Here is an 18,108-nt window from a genome sequence, read left to right as displayed (position 1 = left end):
GCAGCATCATGTTGTGGGGGTGCTTTGCTGCAGGAGGGACTGGTGCACTTCACAAAATAGATGGCATCATGAGAAAGAGAAAATTATGTGGATATATTGCTTGGTTGCAAATGGGTCTTCCAAATGGACAATGACCCCAAGCATACTTCCAAAGTTGTGGCAAAATGGCTTAAGGACAACACAGTCAAGGTATTGGAGTGGCCATCACAAAGCCCTGACCTCAATCCCATAGAAAATGTGTGGGCAGAACTGAAAAAGCATGTGCGAGCAAGGAGGCCTAAAAACCTGACTCAGTTACACCAGCTCTGTCAGGAGGAATGGGTCAAAATTCACCCAACTTATTTTGGGAAGCTTGTGGAAGGCTATCTGAAACATTTGGCCCAAGTTAAACAATTTAAAGGCAATGCTACCAAATATTAATTGAGGGTATGTAAATTTCTGACCCACTGGGAATGGGATTAAATAAATAAAAGCTGAAATAAATCAGTCTCTACTATTATTCTGACATTTCACTTTCTTAAAATAAAGTGGTGATCCTAACTGACCTAAAACAGGGAATTTTTACTTGGATTAAATGTCAGGAATTGTGAAAAACTGAGTTTAAATGCATTTGACCAAGGTGTATGTAAAGTTCCTCTTTCCACCTCCATCTCGTCTCTCTTATTTAAAACCTGGGCTGCATTCCAACTATTCCCTATATAGTGCACTACTTTTCACCAGAGTCCTATAGAGGCCCTGGTCAAATGTAGTGCACTATGAAGGGAATAAGGTGCCAATTTGGGATGTGGCCTGTTAAATACATCTTCATCAACACTACAGAGACAGAAGTCAGCCAATAGCAGCTTTTAATTCACATTACTCCGAAATATTACGATTTTCACCCAGGCGGAGCCTTTTTATGTTTCAATGTTTCATAATAAATCATTATTGCAATAACACACTAATATGACATCCTATTCAATATTAGTAACGATGCTTCATTGCAGGAAATATATAGTAGCGGCAATAGCAATTATACTATAGTGCTAGTAATAAAATAAAGAATTTATGATCCTAATTTAGTGGCCGATTGTTAGATACCAAATGGCTACTCATTGTGTTTGTCACAATATGGGAGCTTGCCAAGGTTTTAAAGAACCCCCCCAAAAAGACAACATGATTATTTTGAACTATCAATAACATTAACCCAAACTCTTTAATAGCATACTGTGCATTATCCAGGAAATCAAGTTGTTTTCAGCTCTGTAAGACTGAGCGATCTCTGTGTCACTCTTTCTCTATCCCGCTATCATCTCATCTCTCCTTTAATAGCATTTCATCAAGCACTTTAGAGCCATAGGAGTCAGACTAATCAGATCATCTGATTATGACATGGCTGGTTACATCATGAGTGCAGGTCAGTTGCCATGGCGAAAGGCAGTGTTCTTTATGCTTGGCTGATAGGGGAAACAGGAGTGAGAACAGGGACACCTAGTGGTTGTCAGACATTAACACCAGGTTTACATCCTTTGGTATGAATCAGAACAGGTTGAGGTCAACCCTCTACTGCAGGGGGGTCAAACTAATTTTGCCCTGGGGGCTGCATTTGGTCTTCAACGAGTTACGGAGGGCTGCAATGAATATTGATTATTTCCTCGCCGTTAAAATTTGCAAGAGAAAGTCCTCTATCCATCGTTTTGGGAATTTACGATACTCCCTGACTGTCTAGCTTTAATTTAAGTGATTATTAGCGAGCTGGACAGTCAAGACATGATATAGTAATTTGTAAGTATATTGAGTTATTTTTCTCCCAAAACTTAAAGCTCCTCTCTTTCACCAGCAATTCAATATGGTATTTATGTAAGTGATAAAACTCTTTCTGCTTGTGTGTATGTGTGTAATATATTAGTGTGTGTGTGTGTAATATATTAGTGGATGTGCGTTTGTGTGTATTTCTGTATTGTGTATGGTTCATATTATCCAGTCTGTAGAGATTCTCCTCTGTGTAGGGTACTGGATTGGCATCAGAAACCAAGTATCCCTCTCTCTCCTTCATACTCCTCTTCTCTAGCTCTGGGAGAAGTATTCCAGAACGATGCGCAGGTGTCCCAGGCGATCTTTGAGGGAGGGCAGAGACAGCACAGTGGTCTGGTAGGCAGGGTCCAGCTGGAGAACTGACAACAACCACCAACACCATGCTGGACCGTTATTGGAGGCCTGAGGGAGAGAGACAGGGAGAGAAGGAACATTGAGAGACAGAGAGAAGGGAGAGAGAGCAACAGGGAGAAAAGGGAGAGAGAGAGAGAGAGAGAAACAGGGAGAGAAGGGAGAGAGAGAAACAGGGAGAGAGAGAGACAGGGAGAGAGAGAGACAGGGAGAGAAGGGAGAGAGAGAAACAGGGAGAGAGAGAGACAGGGAGAGATGATGTTAGACACTAGATGGTCTGGGAGTGGTAGGTGATAGGCAAGGTCTGTCTGTAAGTGTGTGTGTACCTGTATGTTGTCATCCTTGTCAGGCATGGTTCCATACTGTCTGCTGATCTGTTCTCTGAGGCGTGTGTTGAGGCGTGTGTACCAGTCCTGGGCCTGCTCATACACACTGTCATGGAGGCTCTGCAACAGCTCCAACTCTGACCCCTCAGCCTAGGAACATAGGAGATTCTCTATGAAAAATACACACAGTACAAATGATTCTGTTCACGCCTTTAAATAAAGAAACAAACTCTTTAGTCTTCATTAGATTCATCTCTCTCACACATGGACCTGCCTATCACCTACCCCTTCCAGACCAGAACTCACTTATTGTCTAATATCTAGTCTAATATTCCCTCTCTCCCTCCCCCACGATCCCTCCCTCCCATGCCCTCCTGAGATATACCCACTAGGGCGCTGAACATTGCCTTGACAAACTGTTGCTTGGAAACAGGCAAAGTACCAGTGGAACACTCACTGAAGAACTAGCTAATAAAATAGCATTTGTAACCTTCCTCAGGAGTGGTAAGTTGAACCAAAACTCTGCCTTCACAGGGGTCATCCAGGGCCAGGTTAGAACAACCTGTGGTAACTTACCTTGTGGTCCTCCATGTATTCTATATCAGCAGTGTGGTATCCATCTCTCTGTCCTCTCTTTAGGACCCTGAAGCGACTTCCACCCACACAGTCCACATAGGAGCGACCGTCAGGCAACACCTCTAGGCTATGGATCTCCAGCATACAGCCGTAGTCTGCAAATCTGGAGGACACACACACACAGAGAGTCAGACACACACAGAGTCAGACACACACAGAGTCAGACACACACACACAGAGTCACACACACACACACACACAGAGTCACACACAGTCAGACACACACAGGGTCACACACAGTCAGACACACACGCAGTCAGACACACACGCAGTCAGACACACACGCAGTCAGACACACACGCAGTCAGACACACACAGGGTCACACGCAGTCAGACACACACAGGGTCACACGCAGTCAGACACACAGTTAATTTTCATACCAGTATTTTCAGATTGTATACATCCACCACCCACCCTTTTCCATGTTCGTAGCTGCACATGCCAAACTTCCTGGTGCCCGTCTCCATGCATCGTCTCATCATGAGGCGGTAACGAGGCTCGAAGATGTGGAGAGGACAGGACACGCCCGGGTACGCCACCGCACACACAAATATAGGGATGTCCTTAGTTAGACTGTTGGATGGAGGGAGATGGACAGAGAGAAACAGAGAGGATGCAAAGCGACAGAATGCAGAGAGAGCGAGAGACAGAGAGAGAGACAGAGAGGATGCAGAGAGAGCGAGAGACAGAGATAGACAGAGAGGATGCAGAGCGAGAGACAGAGAGAGAGACAGAGAGGATGCAGAGAGAGCGAGAGACAGAGATAGACAGAGAGGATGCAGAGAGAGCGAGAGACAGAGAGAGACAGAGAGGATGCAGAGAGAGCGAGAGACAGAGAGGATGGAGAGAGACAGAGAGGATGCAGAGAGAGCGAGAGACAGAGAGAGAGACAGAGAGGATGCAGAGAGAGCGAGAGACAGAGAGAGACAGAGAGGATGCAGAGAGAGCGAGAGACAGAGAGAGACAGAGAGGATGCAGAGAGAGCGAGAGACAGAGAGAGACAGAGAGGATGCAGAGAGAGAGACAGAGAGGATATAGAGAGAGCGAGAGAGAGATTTATTGTTTATTTCACTTTTGTTTATTATCTACTTCACTTGCTTTGGCAATGTTAGCATATGTTTCCCATGCCAATAAAGCTCTTAAATTGAAATTGAATTGAGAGAGAGAAATATATCAGGGTAACAGTAGGGTTAAGAAGGTGTGTATTTTGAAAATACTAAAGTCCATGTCTCTTTTCTGTGTCGCTGTTCTCCAGCAGCTGGTGTTGTTGCTGTGTGCGGTGACTTGCCAATGATCTCATGGTCATACCGTCTTTTACTCTTTCCTGTATGAGGAGCCTGATGCCTGTTGCCACGGTTACCATTAAGGTTGCCAACTCATTCTGGCGATCATATGATAGTTCATCAACATTTTCACGTTTCAGTCTCTCATTTCTTTCAGGCATTAAGAAATAGTTCCAAAGCTCGTTTTACAGGTAAGGGCCACTTTCGGTAGACTGGTTAAACCAGACTGAACGCTGCACCCACAAAGGGGAAACGTAGAGAAATCAGTTTGAGTGCCAGGCTAAAGTTCAGTGAGACTCTAGAACAAACCGGGAGGGTTCGACAACGACCCCCGTTTACCCTTGGTTACAGTGCGTCAGCGACAGGACTCACTTGGAGAGTTCGGCCATCTCAGTCTCGTGGACCTGCTTCCTCTCAGCCAGCTGCAGGGGGAAGAGGCGGGACATGATCTCCTGCAGCAGCACTGTGGGGTTGTACTTCCTGCTCTTAAAGTACTACACAGGAAACAAAAAGTGATTCAGCATTAAATGAGAAGAAAAGTATCAAATACATTTACCCCAGTTAAAGTGATCCCCCTTGGGTTATAAACATAAAACAGTACAAAGCAGACCTTCCATCGTAATTATATATAATGTGTTCCTGATTGAGCCCATAGACTATGTACATAGATGAAGACCCTAGTTATGTAGAACATACAATCATCATGACTCTCCTCTGAGGAGCCAAAGATCCGGGTACAGTGGATCAGCTCTACAGAGCTCTCTCTCACACAGAGCGATGGGGGGGATTGGAATGTCTTTGTGTCTTATGAAGAGTTTGCCGCCCAAAACTACAACAAACAATGGACACTGGGACAATATATTTCAACATCCGAATGTTGGGGATGATGAGAGATGGAATATGGAAAATGAATGTCTATTTTGTGATGTCATTAAAATTATCAGAAAGACGTTATACCGGAAATTTAAGAGCTTTCACACTGTATATCAGATGTACATCTAAATGTTGTAAAAAATTATGATTAAATATGAAACTATTTTTGAAAAGATAGAAATGTGATTTTAGCCTTCTTAATGAGAATTGTGTTTCATGTAAACTTGTACTCAGTCAGTAGCCACGCCCAAGTGAGCTCAGAGTTCATGTCAACATGGCAGAACGCCCGCCAAGACCAGAGTGCTTAAAAGGACTCGCTAGCGAAATTTACATTAGACCAGAGAACATGAGGCTGTGGCCCACACGTTGAAATAGTTAAAACTACAAGACCAGACAGCATGGAGCGGTGGCTACACAGCTGAAAATGGTAAGACCCTCTGAAACTCTCAACGGGTGAAGGTAAAGACTAGAGCAAACATTCACAGTCTGCAGCTGTGCATGTAAAGAAATCTATGACATTTGACCAAAGAGGGAAGACAGATCCCTCTCACCACCACGTGGTACACCTGAGGTATCTATTCTAACATAAACTCCAAGACAGAAGAAGCCTACAACTAAGAAGGACATTGTGACCTCTGGTGGACAACCAGAGACTTACATCCAACCACTTCCCATAGAACCATCGAGTTCAACAGAGAGACGACAAAGACATTTATGCGTAAATATAAACATTGCATTTCTTTTCCGAATGAGCGGTCGTTCATGTGCAAAGTATTCATATTCCCGTGAGCGTAGCTTCCAAATATATGTACGATAAGTTGACTCTGTTGTCCCTCTCCTTACCTACCCCTCACTAGTCCACTACGGACCTGTTGTCATTGTATTATGTATGTAATCAATAACCTATACTGTGTGTGTTTACGTATTCTGTGTGATGATTTAGTTAGTTAGTAAATAAATAATTAAGCCAATTTGTGTAAAGCTGATTCATCACTTAGGTTAGGGTTCGTGCAGATATCCAATAATTATGCGACGTTCAGAATGAGACTGATGAGGTAATAATGAACTGTTATTGATGTAAGAGATATTTATGAATCTTTAGAGTTTAAGTCAGGAGATAGGAACTCGGTAAACAACTTTTCCCGTGGTGCCCAAAACTCCTAATAAGTTAAATGTTACATGATGAATTTAATTGAGTAATAATTAAACATAGTAGCTAATTATTCGATAAATAGCAGTCATCACATTAAGGATAGTGTCACGCCCTGGCCTTAGTTATCTTTGTTTTCTTTATTATTTTAGTTAGGTCAGGGTATGACATGGGGGATGTTTGTGTTTTTGTCTAGTCTAGGGTGTTTGTATTGTCTAGGGGGTTTTGTAGAGTTCATGGGGTTGTGTTCAGTGTAGGTGTTTATGTAAGTCTATGGTTGCCTGGATTGGTTCTCAATCAGAGACAGCTGTCTATCGTTGTCTCTGATTGGGAGCCATATTTAAGGCAGCCATAGGCATTAGGTAGCTTGTGTCTGCACTTTCGTTTGTTAGCTTCACGTTTGTTGTTTTGTCTAGTTTGTATTAGTGTTCGTTTCATCTTCAAATAAATAGAAGATGTATTTATATCACGCTGCGCCTTGGTCCTCTCTTTCACCCGAAGACGATCGTGACAGATAGTCACATCACAAGAGTGCCTTGCAAAATGATTCAGACCCCATGAATTGATTTCATTGTAATTTTTTGTCAACAATCTACACAAAATACTCTGTAATGTCAAAGTGGAAGAACAATATGTTTTCAAAAGATTAATAGAACTGAAATAACTCAAATATTGTATTCAGCTCCCTGAGTCAATACATGTTAGAAACACCTTTGCATCAATTACAGCTGTGAGTCTTCTTGGTTAATTCTATAAGAGCTTTGCACACCTGAATTGTGCAATATTTAAGCATGATTCTTTCCAAAATTCTTCAAGCTGTGTCAAGATGTTTGAGATCATGGCTAGACAGCAATAGCTTGACAGCAATAGTCTGCCATAGATTTTCAAGCAGATTTAAGTCAAAACTGTAACTTGGCCACTCAGGAACAATCACTGTCTTCTTGGTAAGCAACTCCAGTGTAGATTTGGCCTTGTGTTTTAGGTCATTGTCCTGCTGAAAGGTGAATTCCTCTCCCAGTCTCTGGTGTAAAGCAGACTGAAGCAGGTTTTCCTCTAGGATTTTGCCTGTGCTTAGCTCCATCCATCCTTTTTATCCTGAAAAACTCCCAAATATTTGCCGATGTCAAGCATATCCATATCATGATGCAGCCACCACCATGCTTGAAAATAAGGAGGCAGTTACTCAGTGTGTTACGTTCGTCGATGGAAGGATTGGACCAAGGTGCAGCGTGGTAGGCGTACATTTTAATTTTCAATGAACACCGAAAAAACAACAAATACAAAACGTAATGTCTAGTACAGCTAAACAGCACAGTACCAAAAACAAGTTCCCACACACTACAGGTGTAAAAAAGCTGCCTAAGTATGATCCCCAATCAGAGACAACGATAGACAGCTGCCTCTGATTGGGAACCATACCCGGCCAACAAAGAAATAGAAAATATAGATTGCCCACCCTAGTCACACCCTGACCTAACCAAATACAGAATTAAAAGGATTAAAAGGGGCGGAATACTTACAGTATGCAAGAACTATATTTTAGTTATTCTTTTTTTATTTATCAAAAACAAAAAAACTTCCACATTATTTTGTGTAGATTGTTGACAAAAAAAACAATTAAATCCATTCTAATCCCACTTTAACACAATAAAATGTGAATACTTTTGTAACACAATGAAATGTGAATAATTTTGCAAGGCACAGTAGTTAAGTAGACTACTTATGTAGACACTAGTTACATATACCACTGCTACCTAGACAACACTTACGTAGGCCGTATGTCACGATCGTCGTTGGAAGCATACTCGGACCAAAGCGCAGCGTGATCTGGGCTCCACATATTTATTAAATGAAACGCACAAAAACAATAAAGAATAACCGAAACGTGACGTTCTGGAGTGTTCACAGGCAACAACAAAAACAAGATTCCACAAAAAAACAGTGGGGAAATGGCTGCCTAAATATGATCCCCAATCAGAGAAAACGCTAAACAGCTGCCTCTGATTGGGAACCATACCAGGCCAACATAGAAATAAAACAACCTAGATTACCCACCCATGTCACACCACGACCTAACCAAAATAGAGAATAAAAAGGCTCTCTATGGTCAGGGCGTGACACCGTAGTTACGTAGGCCGTAGTTACCTCCTGTAGTGGCTGTTTGCAGAGGGGGCAGCGGAGGTTGTGGTCTAGGCTTCTCTCGAGGCAGGTCCTACAGAAGGTGTGTCCACAGGGAGTGGTCACTGGCTCATAGAACAACCTGTAGAGGTACAGCACTAAAATCAGAGTACATCACACGTTTCTCAACAATAACACAGTACCACAAGACTCCACAGGATGTACCATCTATGGAAACTACTAACCTGATACAGAGGGGACATTCAAAGTCAGACACAGTGAGGACACTCAGAGAGTCTCTTCTTTCCAGACTGCAGCCTCCTGAGGGAGACAACATAGAACCATTATCAACCATCAACATGTGTCTATTCTCTCTTCCAGTGTGTGTGTGTGTGTGTGTGTGTGTGTTCTATGTACCCCTGCTCTGCCTCTCCTCCTTCCTCATCATCATCTCCTCATCATCCTCGGCTGTAGGGAGGAAGGACACGGCCTGACAGAGACTGAGACAGCACTCAGTACTGGTCCCATGTTTCACCTTTGACCCGTTCTCAGAGTCTCCTCTCCTGTCCCCCTCCTCCTGAGGGAATCGGAGGCTTTCGGCGTGGCTGTGTGTGTGGCTTTGTGTGGGTCCAGCGGGGAAGAGGCTTGTGATGGGGGGGCAGGGGTCTCTGAGGTACTCCGAGACCACCTGGAGGATCTGGGGCACCTCCTCTGGAACTGACATGCCTTCCGCCTCCAGGATCTGACCAGGGGAAATCGATCAATAAATCCATCCATTATAATGAACCTTTACATTTTCAATTAACTGGCCTTTTTCTGGCCCACAAATTGCTTTTGACAAACAAATCAGTCTGGGACAAAATGTGCTGCCCTCCGCTGAATTTTGAAATCCCAAAGTGGCCCTGGAGCTGAAATGATTGCCCACCCCTGCTGTACTTAGTATACAGTACGTGTTTAGGTTGTCTAACATTGTTCAAAGGCATTCCATTCTTTAAAAAAGTCCTAGAAGCAGCAAATACCACCCATTCCTAGAACCTGACCCCATACAGTCATTCAGCCAGGCAGTCAATGACACACTCAGCTAGTGAGATTGAATGAGCCAGTGAAGCACAGTCAGGCAGACAGTGGGGAAAAAACAGTCAGTAAGTAACAGAACCGGTGATTGGTAAACAGTCAGTAAATGAGCCAGTCTGTGGTAAACAGTCAGTAAATGAGCCAGTCAGTGGTAAACAGTCAGTAAATGAGCGTCAGTGGTAAACAGTCAGTAAATGAGCAAGTCAGTAAATGAGCCAGTCTGTAGTAAACAGTCAGTAAATGAGCCAGTCAGTAAATGAGCCAGTCAGTAAATGAGCCAGTCAGTGTTGGCTATGGCTACTGACCTTTTTAATCTGGCTCTTGGCAGGAGTGAAGTCGGCCTGTAGTTTGAGACAGCGGTGAAACTGGATCAGGGCTTCAGACTGACGACCCATCTCCAGTAACACATTACCTTTACGAAAGAAACCCTGGAGAGAACAGACAAGAGAGAATAATGGATGAGAGATAGAGCTAGATCGATAGATAGAGGTAGAGAGAGAAGGAGAGCGAGAGATAGAGAGATATAGGGTGGAATGGAATGGAAAATGGGAGAGAGGAATGGGAGAGAGAGAGAGGTAGAGAGAGGTAGAGGTAGAGGAATGGGGGAGAGAGAGGTAGAGAGAGAGGAACTGTGTGATCCTCTGTGTGCTCAAGTTTTGTTTGCAGAACTCCCTAAGCTCTCTCTGGCACAGAGGGATGAAATGGACATTCCCCTGTTGTCCCATGAACTGGCAAAGGCATAACCTAGATGTCCCCCGGCTATGTACCGGGGGTCGATGCACTCCCAGTAGAGTTTTATAAAAAATCCTGGGGAATAAGTGGACTGGACTTCTTTTGCGTGTTGCGTGAGTGCGTGGGGGTAGGAGAGTTGCCGATGAGCTGCCATCGGGCGGCTCTGACTCTCCTGCCCAAAAAAGGGGACTTGTGTGAACTTAACCTGTTGAGGACAGAGGGCACTGTTTTCACTTTGGGGGAAAATCGTGCCCAATTTAAACGGCCTCGTACTCAATTCTTGCTCGTACAATATGCATATTATTATTACTATTGGATAGAAAACACTCTCTAGTTTCTAAAACCGTTTGAATTATATCTGTGAGTAACTCATTTTGCAGCAAACTTCCTGACAGGAAGTGGAAAATCTGAAATCGATGCTCTGTTCTAAGGCCTGCCTATAAATGTCCTTGATATTTATTAGTATACATGCATGTTACGCACGCCTCTGAGAAGAGGGAACGCAACACCCTGCTACAACTCACTCCCCGTGAAGTGAAATAGGTATGGGACTGTAGGTGCGAGTAAGGATGACAAAAGTCTGAATTTACCGTTTACTAGGATTTATTTCCTTAAACGGTAATATGGGGAAAAGGGGCTGGACGGAACCAAAGCAAAGAAAGTAAATATCAAAGCTTCCCCCTCTCCTATCTAACCTGCCTACCTACTACTTACCTATCTTAGCACCACCTGGTGCCCTAACCAAAATACAGGGGGTGGTCCGCCCAGGTCTTACCTAGTGTGCCTAGACATTGAATATACTACGGGTATATGTATGCCCGCGGGCCTCTTGCCTAAGCACTCCCAAAGTGCCTTCTCCTTCCCCCCTGGGAACAAATGAAACAGAACAACAAACAATTTCAATAATCAAAACAGTGCGTCCTATAACACATAACAGACATAACCAATCAGCTCCCTCAGCAACAACTTACATAGTACATACCAAATCTCTTTGAGAAACAACCAACACTTTATCACAATCAAATTCTCCAGAAAAAATCTCTCTCTCTCTAATCTCTCCAAAATATTCAATCTTCTCTCCTCCTGAATAGAACACTGGCTTTTATATAGCTTCAGGAGTCTAATTGGATACAGCTGCATCTTGACGAGGGGGCGGGGTCAGCTCTCTAATCATCCATTAGCCATTGAGTCGACCAATCAGCTGGTTGGGGAGGCTTCCAGGAAGCCATCTCCTGAAACACACACACTCAAATACAACACAGAAACTGGGGAACGTAACAATGCACTTCATACGTCTTCCACTAGATGTCGACAGGCAGTGAGAGAAGAAATGGAGTGTATAACTTGATCTGGGGTCGAATGAAAGCTCTTGGCATGACGTGTCACCAGTTTCCTGTTTTCTGGAGCGCGCGAGAAGGGACCTGGTATTGCCTTCTGAAAAGCTGTCGTTATAGACGACTAATATCTCCGGCTTTGATAAATGTGACAATATCATCGTAAAGTATGTTTTTTCAATATAGTTTTATTAGATTATTGAAATTTATTCGGGACGTTAGGCGTGTTGCGTTGTGTGCCTTTGTTCAGGAAGGAGAGCTTCGCGCTACTTTGCTAGCTTTCCGTGCTAATTGACTGGAGAAGAGGACATTCTAAAACCAAACAACGATTGTTCTGGACAAAGGACCCCTTGTACAACATTCTGATGGAAGATCATCAAAAGTAGGACCCATTTTATGATGCTATTTCATATATCTGTCGAACATGTGAAATAGTAGTTTGCGGCCAGATTTTGGGCACGCTCTCGCCATAACGTAAACTGCATATCGTAATGCAGTTATTTTTAGAATTCTAACACGGCGATTGCATTAAGAACTAGTGTATCTATCATTTCCTATACAACATGTATTTTCTAGTAACGTTTATGAATAGTTATTTGGTCAGAATAGTTGAGTGTCATAAAAATATCCGCACATTCTGGGAAAAAGATGCTACGTTAGCACAATGTATAACCACTGATTTCAGCTCTAAATATGCACATTTTCGAACAAAACATAAGTGTATGTATAACCTGATGTTATAGGACTGTCATCTGATGAAGGTTTATGAAGGTTAGTGAAAATTAATATATTTTGCTGGTTTATTCGCTATCGCTAACGTGCCTATTGCTATCGCTAACGTGCCTTGATGAATGAATGCGGTAGTGTGTAGGCTATTGTAGTAAGCTAATATAATGCTATATTGTGTTTTCGCTGTAAAACACTTAAAAAAATCGGAAATATTGGCTGGATTCACAAGATGTTTGTCTTTCATTTGCTGTACACCATCGATTTTTCAGAAATGTTTTATGATGAGTATTTAGGTATTTGACGTTGGTGTCTAATTACTCTGGCTGCTTCGGTGCTATTTCTGACGGTAGCTGTGATGGTAGCTGCAATGTAAAACTGATTTATACCTCAAATATGCACATTTTTCGAACAAAACATAGATTTATTGTATAACATGTTATAAGACTGTCATCTGATGAAGTTGTTTCTTGGTTAGTTTGGTTGGTTCTTGGTTAGTTAGGTTGGCTTTGTGCATGCTACCTGTGCTGTGAAAAATGTCTGTCCTTTTTTGTATTTGGTGGTGAGCTAACATAAATATATGTGGTGTTTTCGCTGTAAAACATTTTAAAAATCGGACATGTTGACTGGATTCACAAGATGTGTATCTTTCATTTGCTGTATTGGACTTGTTAATGTGTGAAAGTTAAATATTTCTCAAAAATATTTTTTGAATTTCGCGCTCTGCCTTTTCAGTGGAATGTGGGAGGAGTTCCGCTAGCGGAACCCCGGTGCAAGACAGGTTAAGAACTGTAGGCCTGTGGCATTGCTCTGTGCGAACTTCAATATAGTTGCCAAGGTCCTCGCTAACAGACTGAAGTCCCATCTGGACTCTATAGTACACAAGGACCAGACATATTGTGTACCGGGACGCTCAATCACGGACAACTTGTTCTTATTAATCAGGGACATTGGCGTTGTCAAGAGTTTCTAATGTGAACTTTGGACTGGTCTCTCTAAAGAAAGCTTTTGATAGAGTGGGCCATGAGTATGTGTTCAATGTGATGTCTGTGTTTGGGTTTGAGGAAAGGTTTTTGGCTTGTGTGAAGATGTTGTATGCTGGGTCGTCATGTATGGTCAAGGAGGGAGGGGGGCTCAGTAGGCCAGTCTGGGTGAGACGGGGCATTAGACAAGGATGCCCTCTTTCGGGGCAGTTATATACACAAGCCAGTGAGCCTTTTCTGAGCTTCCTACGCAGGAGACTGCAGGGAGTGTGCAAGACAGGTATGGGTGTGTTGACAGGCATGGGTGTGTTGACAGGCATTGCAGTGTCTGCAAATACAGATGATGTTTCTGTGACGGTCAGGGATGGGCAGGATATGCAGGCACTAGAGACGAGTCTGAAGGGGTACGAGGGAGCTTCGTCAACTAAGGTGAACTGGGGCAAGAGAACGCTCTGTTATGTGGGGCATGGAGGGATAGGGCTCCCCCACTGCTTCTATGGGGTTTACAATGGAGTTGTGAAGTGCTGGTACACCCAGGTACACCCCCAAATGTTGGGGGTGTACCTGGGCTTGGAGAGGTGGGTCAGGAAGAACTGGGAGGGGCTGTCACAGGTAGTGGTGTCAAGACTGGCCAGGTGGTGGCTCCTGTCCCAAGTGTCATATAGAGGAAGGGTGCTGATAATTAACAACCTGGTGGCATCTTCCTTGTGGCATAAACTGGTTGTTGTCAACCCCCTGCTGGTCTGCTCACAGATCTGCACCCCAAGCTGGTGGATTTTTTCTGGTCGTGCCATCACTGGCTGAGGGCAGCAGTGTTGTACATGTCTGTCCACGAAAGAGGACAGGGCCTGGTGGAACTGGAGAGCAGGGTGGCTGCATTCCGACTAAAGGCGGCGCAGAGACTGCAGTACCATACTGATGTCGGCTGGAGGGAACCAACATGCGTGCTGCTGAGGTGAGCTGGTGGATTAGGGTTGGACCGGCAGCTGTTCCTCATGAAGCTGGAGAGGCTGAGTACAGCAGGTCTCTCTGATTTTTACTCTGCAGTGCTGAGGGCTGGCAGCTGCTAAGGCCCACATGAGAAGGGGAAGTGGAGCCTGGGCTGTGGGAGGAGCCTATCTTCCACAACTCAGCCATCCCTTTGAGATCGTTTCAGTCAGCCACCCTGCAGAAGCGACTGATGGCAGCATGTTTACTAAGGCTGGGCGACCGGCGGCTACGTGGGGAGGAGGGGTGGAAAACCATGGAAGTCCTGGCACAACAAACAGGACTAACATCTCTTAGGCTGCTGGAGAGATTCCTGGAGGAGGTCCAGGAGACACTTTCTGAGTCGGTAAGAGGGGTTTTTGAGCGGCCAAAGGGGGAAGTGCGACCAATGTTTCCGCCAATGCAGGTGACGGCAGAGACTGGGGACTGGCAAGGGGGTATTGAGGACTTATTAGACTTTAACACTCCGAGCTTGCGGGAGTTTGAGGGGGTGGGAGGTAAAGCATGTTGGAATGTCTGTGTGAGAGGTTGGGGTGGAGTTTACTGTTGGGATGTTTATAATGGGGTACAGGTATTCAAATAAGGAAAAGGCCAAATGTGTGTTGAATTTTCTGTTTTCTCAGCCAAGTTGGCTATTTGGCTAACAAGGAGGAACAGGGTCAAAGGTGGGGGATAACAGACCCTTTTCTATTGGCATGGTCTCTGCGTACCTTCAGATGGAATTTGAGTTGTCATGAAATGATAAAGTGTGGAGATATTTCAGGAGATACTGTGTGTCGAGGAGGCCGTCTGTAGCTGGGGAAGATGGGTAGGATATACGGTTGTAGAAGTGGTGAGGTTTTGGTTATTGTGATGTGTGATGTTGTTTGTATCGTGTGTTAGAGGGCAAGGTAAGAATGCAGCACAGGGGATATTTGTTTTTTAAAAGGGGGGTGTGGGGGTGGTGAGGTCTCCCCCTCTCTCTCCAGTTGGTTGGGGCGTGTTTCTTACCTCTGTCCACTTGGGGCGAACGCAGCAAAGGTCTTCAAGGTCCCTCAGGGCATCAGAGTACAGTCTCAGTTCCATACTGGCCTCCGCTCTCCACACCTTCAGACTCACATCACCAGGGGCTGGGGGAGGGAGCATATAATTAACAGCGATCATTATCAGTGCACCTGCAGTGCATCAGGAATATTAGACAATCTCCCAAAAACCTGAAGTTACAATATGAGCTACAAGTTGCACAATCATCTGACCTCACACCCTCACCTTCCCTCCTCCCCCAATACCAGGGTTCTTTGGGTGTAGCATGCTACCTGCTAGCTTTACAGCAAAGCCTGCAGAGTATTAATATAATGTGTGTATCAAAACAATGGAGTAAAACCCAACCTGTTATGCATAGTCCTGTGTGGTGCATAAAAACTGTTATTTATGCAACGTGTTTGGTGCACTGACACCCTCAGTATGACAACACAGTCAGAAAAGCAGTTAGCAAACTACTGGTGGGTAGAGGAGAAACATCCAGGCAGAATCACAGACTTTCTCTTGTAGGAAGTTGTTTCATTCTCTGTGTAATGACAGATCATTAGTACGAGGTTAGGCATTCATTATGAAAGATAACTCCCACACACAAACACAATTACCTCTGCATGTTTATTGTATGTTGTTAGACGTCACCTCAAATCTAATATTAGCACCCAGAAACAAATCAGCTACTGGGTAAGGCTGTCATGACAGTCACGACTCAAACAGAAAGAAAATCAGCAGTGGCAAAAATACAAGTCAAGGAAACTGAATATCACCTTACACTCCTCAGCTCAACAACTCAGAAGTAACCCAGGTCACTTCCCTAAACACTGCTGTGCTTCTCTGGGGGAGTGGAACTATGTGTGAGAACTACTAGCATTACGGACCATCCATAGCAAAGAGGAACAGTAACGAAGAGTCAATAACACTACAATGCTTATAACACAGACAGACTAAGTGTACCCCATTTACAACAGATTACAGTGTTACACAAGGCTGGCTGTGTGGGTCGGGGGGGGAGAAAGAGAAAACTATTAAAGACTACCAGAACCCACAAGATTCTCCAATTACATTGAATGAACTACAGTACAAAATACAAACTCTAATCCAAAAAGGCCTGCTGTGTTGATGGTATCCTATATGAAATATACAGACCACAAATTCCAATTGGTTATACTAAAACTCTTTAACATCATCCTCAGCTCTGGCATCTTCCTCAATATTTGGAACCAAGGACTGATCACCCCATTCCACAAAATTGGTGACAAATTGGACCCCAATAACTACCGTGGGATATGCGTCAACAGCAATCTTGGGAAAATCCACTGCATTATCATTAACAGCCGACTCATACATTTCCTCAGTGAAAACAATGTACTGAGCAAATGTCAAATTGGCTTTTTACCAAATTACCATACGACAGACCACGTATTCACCCTGCACACCCAAATTGACAAACAAACAAACCTAAACAAAGGCAAAGTCTTCTCATGCTTTGTTGATTTCAAAAAAGCTTTTGACTCAATTTGGCATGAGGGTCTGCTTTACAAATTGATAGAAAGCGGTGTTGGGGGATAAACATATGACATTATAAAATCCATGTACACAAACAACAAGAGTGCAGTTAAAATGGGCAAAAAAACAAATTTCTTTCCACAGGACCGTTGGGTGATACAGGGATACAGCTTGAGCAATACTCGCTTTTACATAATACAGAACCAGTCAAAAGTTTGGACACACCTACTCATTTCTGGGTTTTTCTTAATGTTTACTATTTTCTTCATTGTAGTACAACAGTGAAGACATCAAAACAATGAAATAACACATATGGATCATGTAGTAACCAAAAAAGTGTTAAACAAATCAAAATATATTTAATATTTTAGATTCTTCAAAGTAGCCACCCTTTGCCTTGATGACGCCTTTGCACACTCTTGGCATTCTCTCAACCAGCTTCATGAAGAATGCTTTTCCAACAGTCTTGAAGGAGTTCCCATATACGCTGAGCACTTGTTGGCTGCTTTTCCTTCACTCTGTGATCCAACTCATCCCAAACCATCTCAATTTGGTTGAGGTCGGTGATTGTGGAGGCCAGGTCATCTGATGCAGCACTCCATCCCTCTCCTTGGTCAAATAGCCCTTACACAGCCTGGAGGTGTGTTTTGGGTCACTGTCCTGTTGAAAAACGAATGATAGTCCCACTAAGCACAAACCAGATGGGATGCCGTATCGCTGCAGAATGCTGTGGTAGCCATGCTGGTTAAGTCTGCCTTGAATTCTAAATAAATCACTGACAGTGTCACCAGCAAAGCACCCCCGCACCATCACACCTCCATGCTTCACAGTAGGAACCACACATGCAGAGATCATCCGTTCACCTACTCTGCGTCTCACAAAGACACGGCGGTTGGAACCAAAAATCTCAAATTTGGACTCATCAGAACAAAGGACAGATTTCCACTGGTCTAATGTCCATTGTTCATATTTCTAGGCACAAGCAAGTCACTTATTATTGGTGTCCTTTATGGAAGGACACCAATGCGGTTATGCGGTTATGGAACCGCCACCTGTCCCAGACCTGCTGTTTTCAACTCTTAATGATCGGCTATGAAAAGCCAACAGAAAATTATTCATGATTATTATTTGACCATGCTTGTCACTTATGAACATTTTGAACATCTTGGCATAGTTCTGTTATAATCTCCACCCGGCACAGCCAGAAGAGGACTGGCCAC

At 43.8% G+C, this 18,108-nt stretch overlaps 1 protein-coding gene across 1 annotated transcript in view; it reads right to left on the bottom strand.

The window, feature by feature from the left end:
• Positions 1 to 828: 828 nt before the first annotated feature.
• Positions 829 to 18,108, bottom strand: part of LOC120062417 (LON peptidase N-terminal domain and RING finger protein 1-like) — a 25,097-nt gene continuing 7,817 nt past the window's right edge. Inside the window, exons 2-11 of the mRNA XM_039012383.1 lie at positions 15,359 to 15,477; positions 9,912 to 10,034; positions 8,950 to 9,274; positions 8,778 to 8,853; positions 8,560 to 8,674; positions 4,764 to 4,885; positions 3,523 to 3,681; positions 3,048 to 3,210; positions 2,472 to 2,621; positions 829 to 2,196 (exon numbers count right to left, since the gene is read on the bottom strand). Coding sequence (XP_038868311.1) covers positions 2,047 to 2,196; positions 2,472 to 2,621; positions 3,048 to 3,210; positions 3,523 to 3,681; positions 4,764 to 4,885; positions 8,560 to 8,674; positions 8,778 to 8,853; positions 8,950 to 9,274; positions 9,912 to 10,034; positions 15,359 to 15,477 — 1,502 coding nt within the window. The 3' untranslated portion in view covers positions 829 to 2,046. The remainder of the gene's footprint in view (positions 2,197 to 2,471; positions 2,622 to 3,047; positions 3,211 to 3,522; positions 3,682 to 4,763; positions 4,886 to 8,559; positions 8,675 to 8,777; positions 8,854 to 8,949; positions 9,275 to 9,911; positions 10,035 to 15,358; positions 15,478 to 18,108) is intronic.

Source organism: Salvelinus namaycush, chromosome 17 (genome assembly GCF_016432855.1).
Source record: "Salvelinus namaycush isolate Seneca chromosome 17, SaNama_1.0, whole genome shotgun sequence".
Lineage (NCBI taxonomy): Eukaryota > Metazoa > Chordata > Actinopteri > Salmoniformes > Salmonidae > Salvelinus > Salvelinus namaycush.
This window is presented reverse-complemented; position numbering and strand designations above follow the sequence as displayed.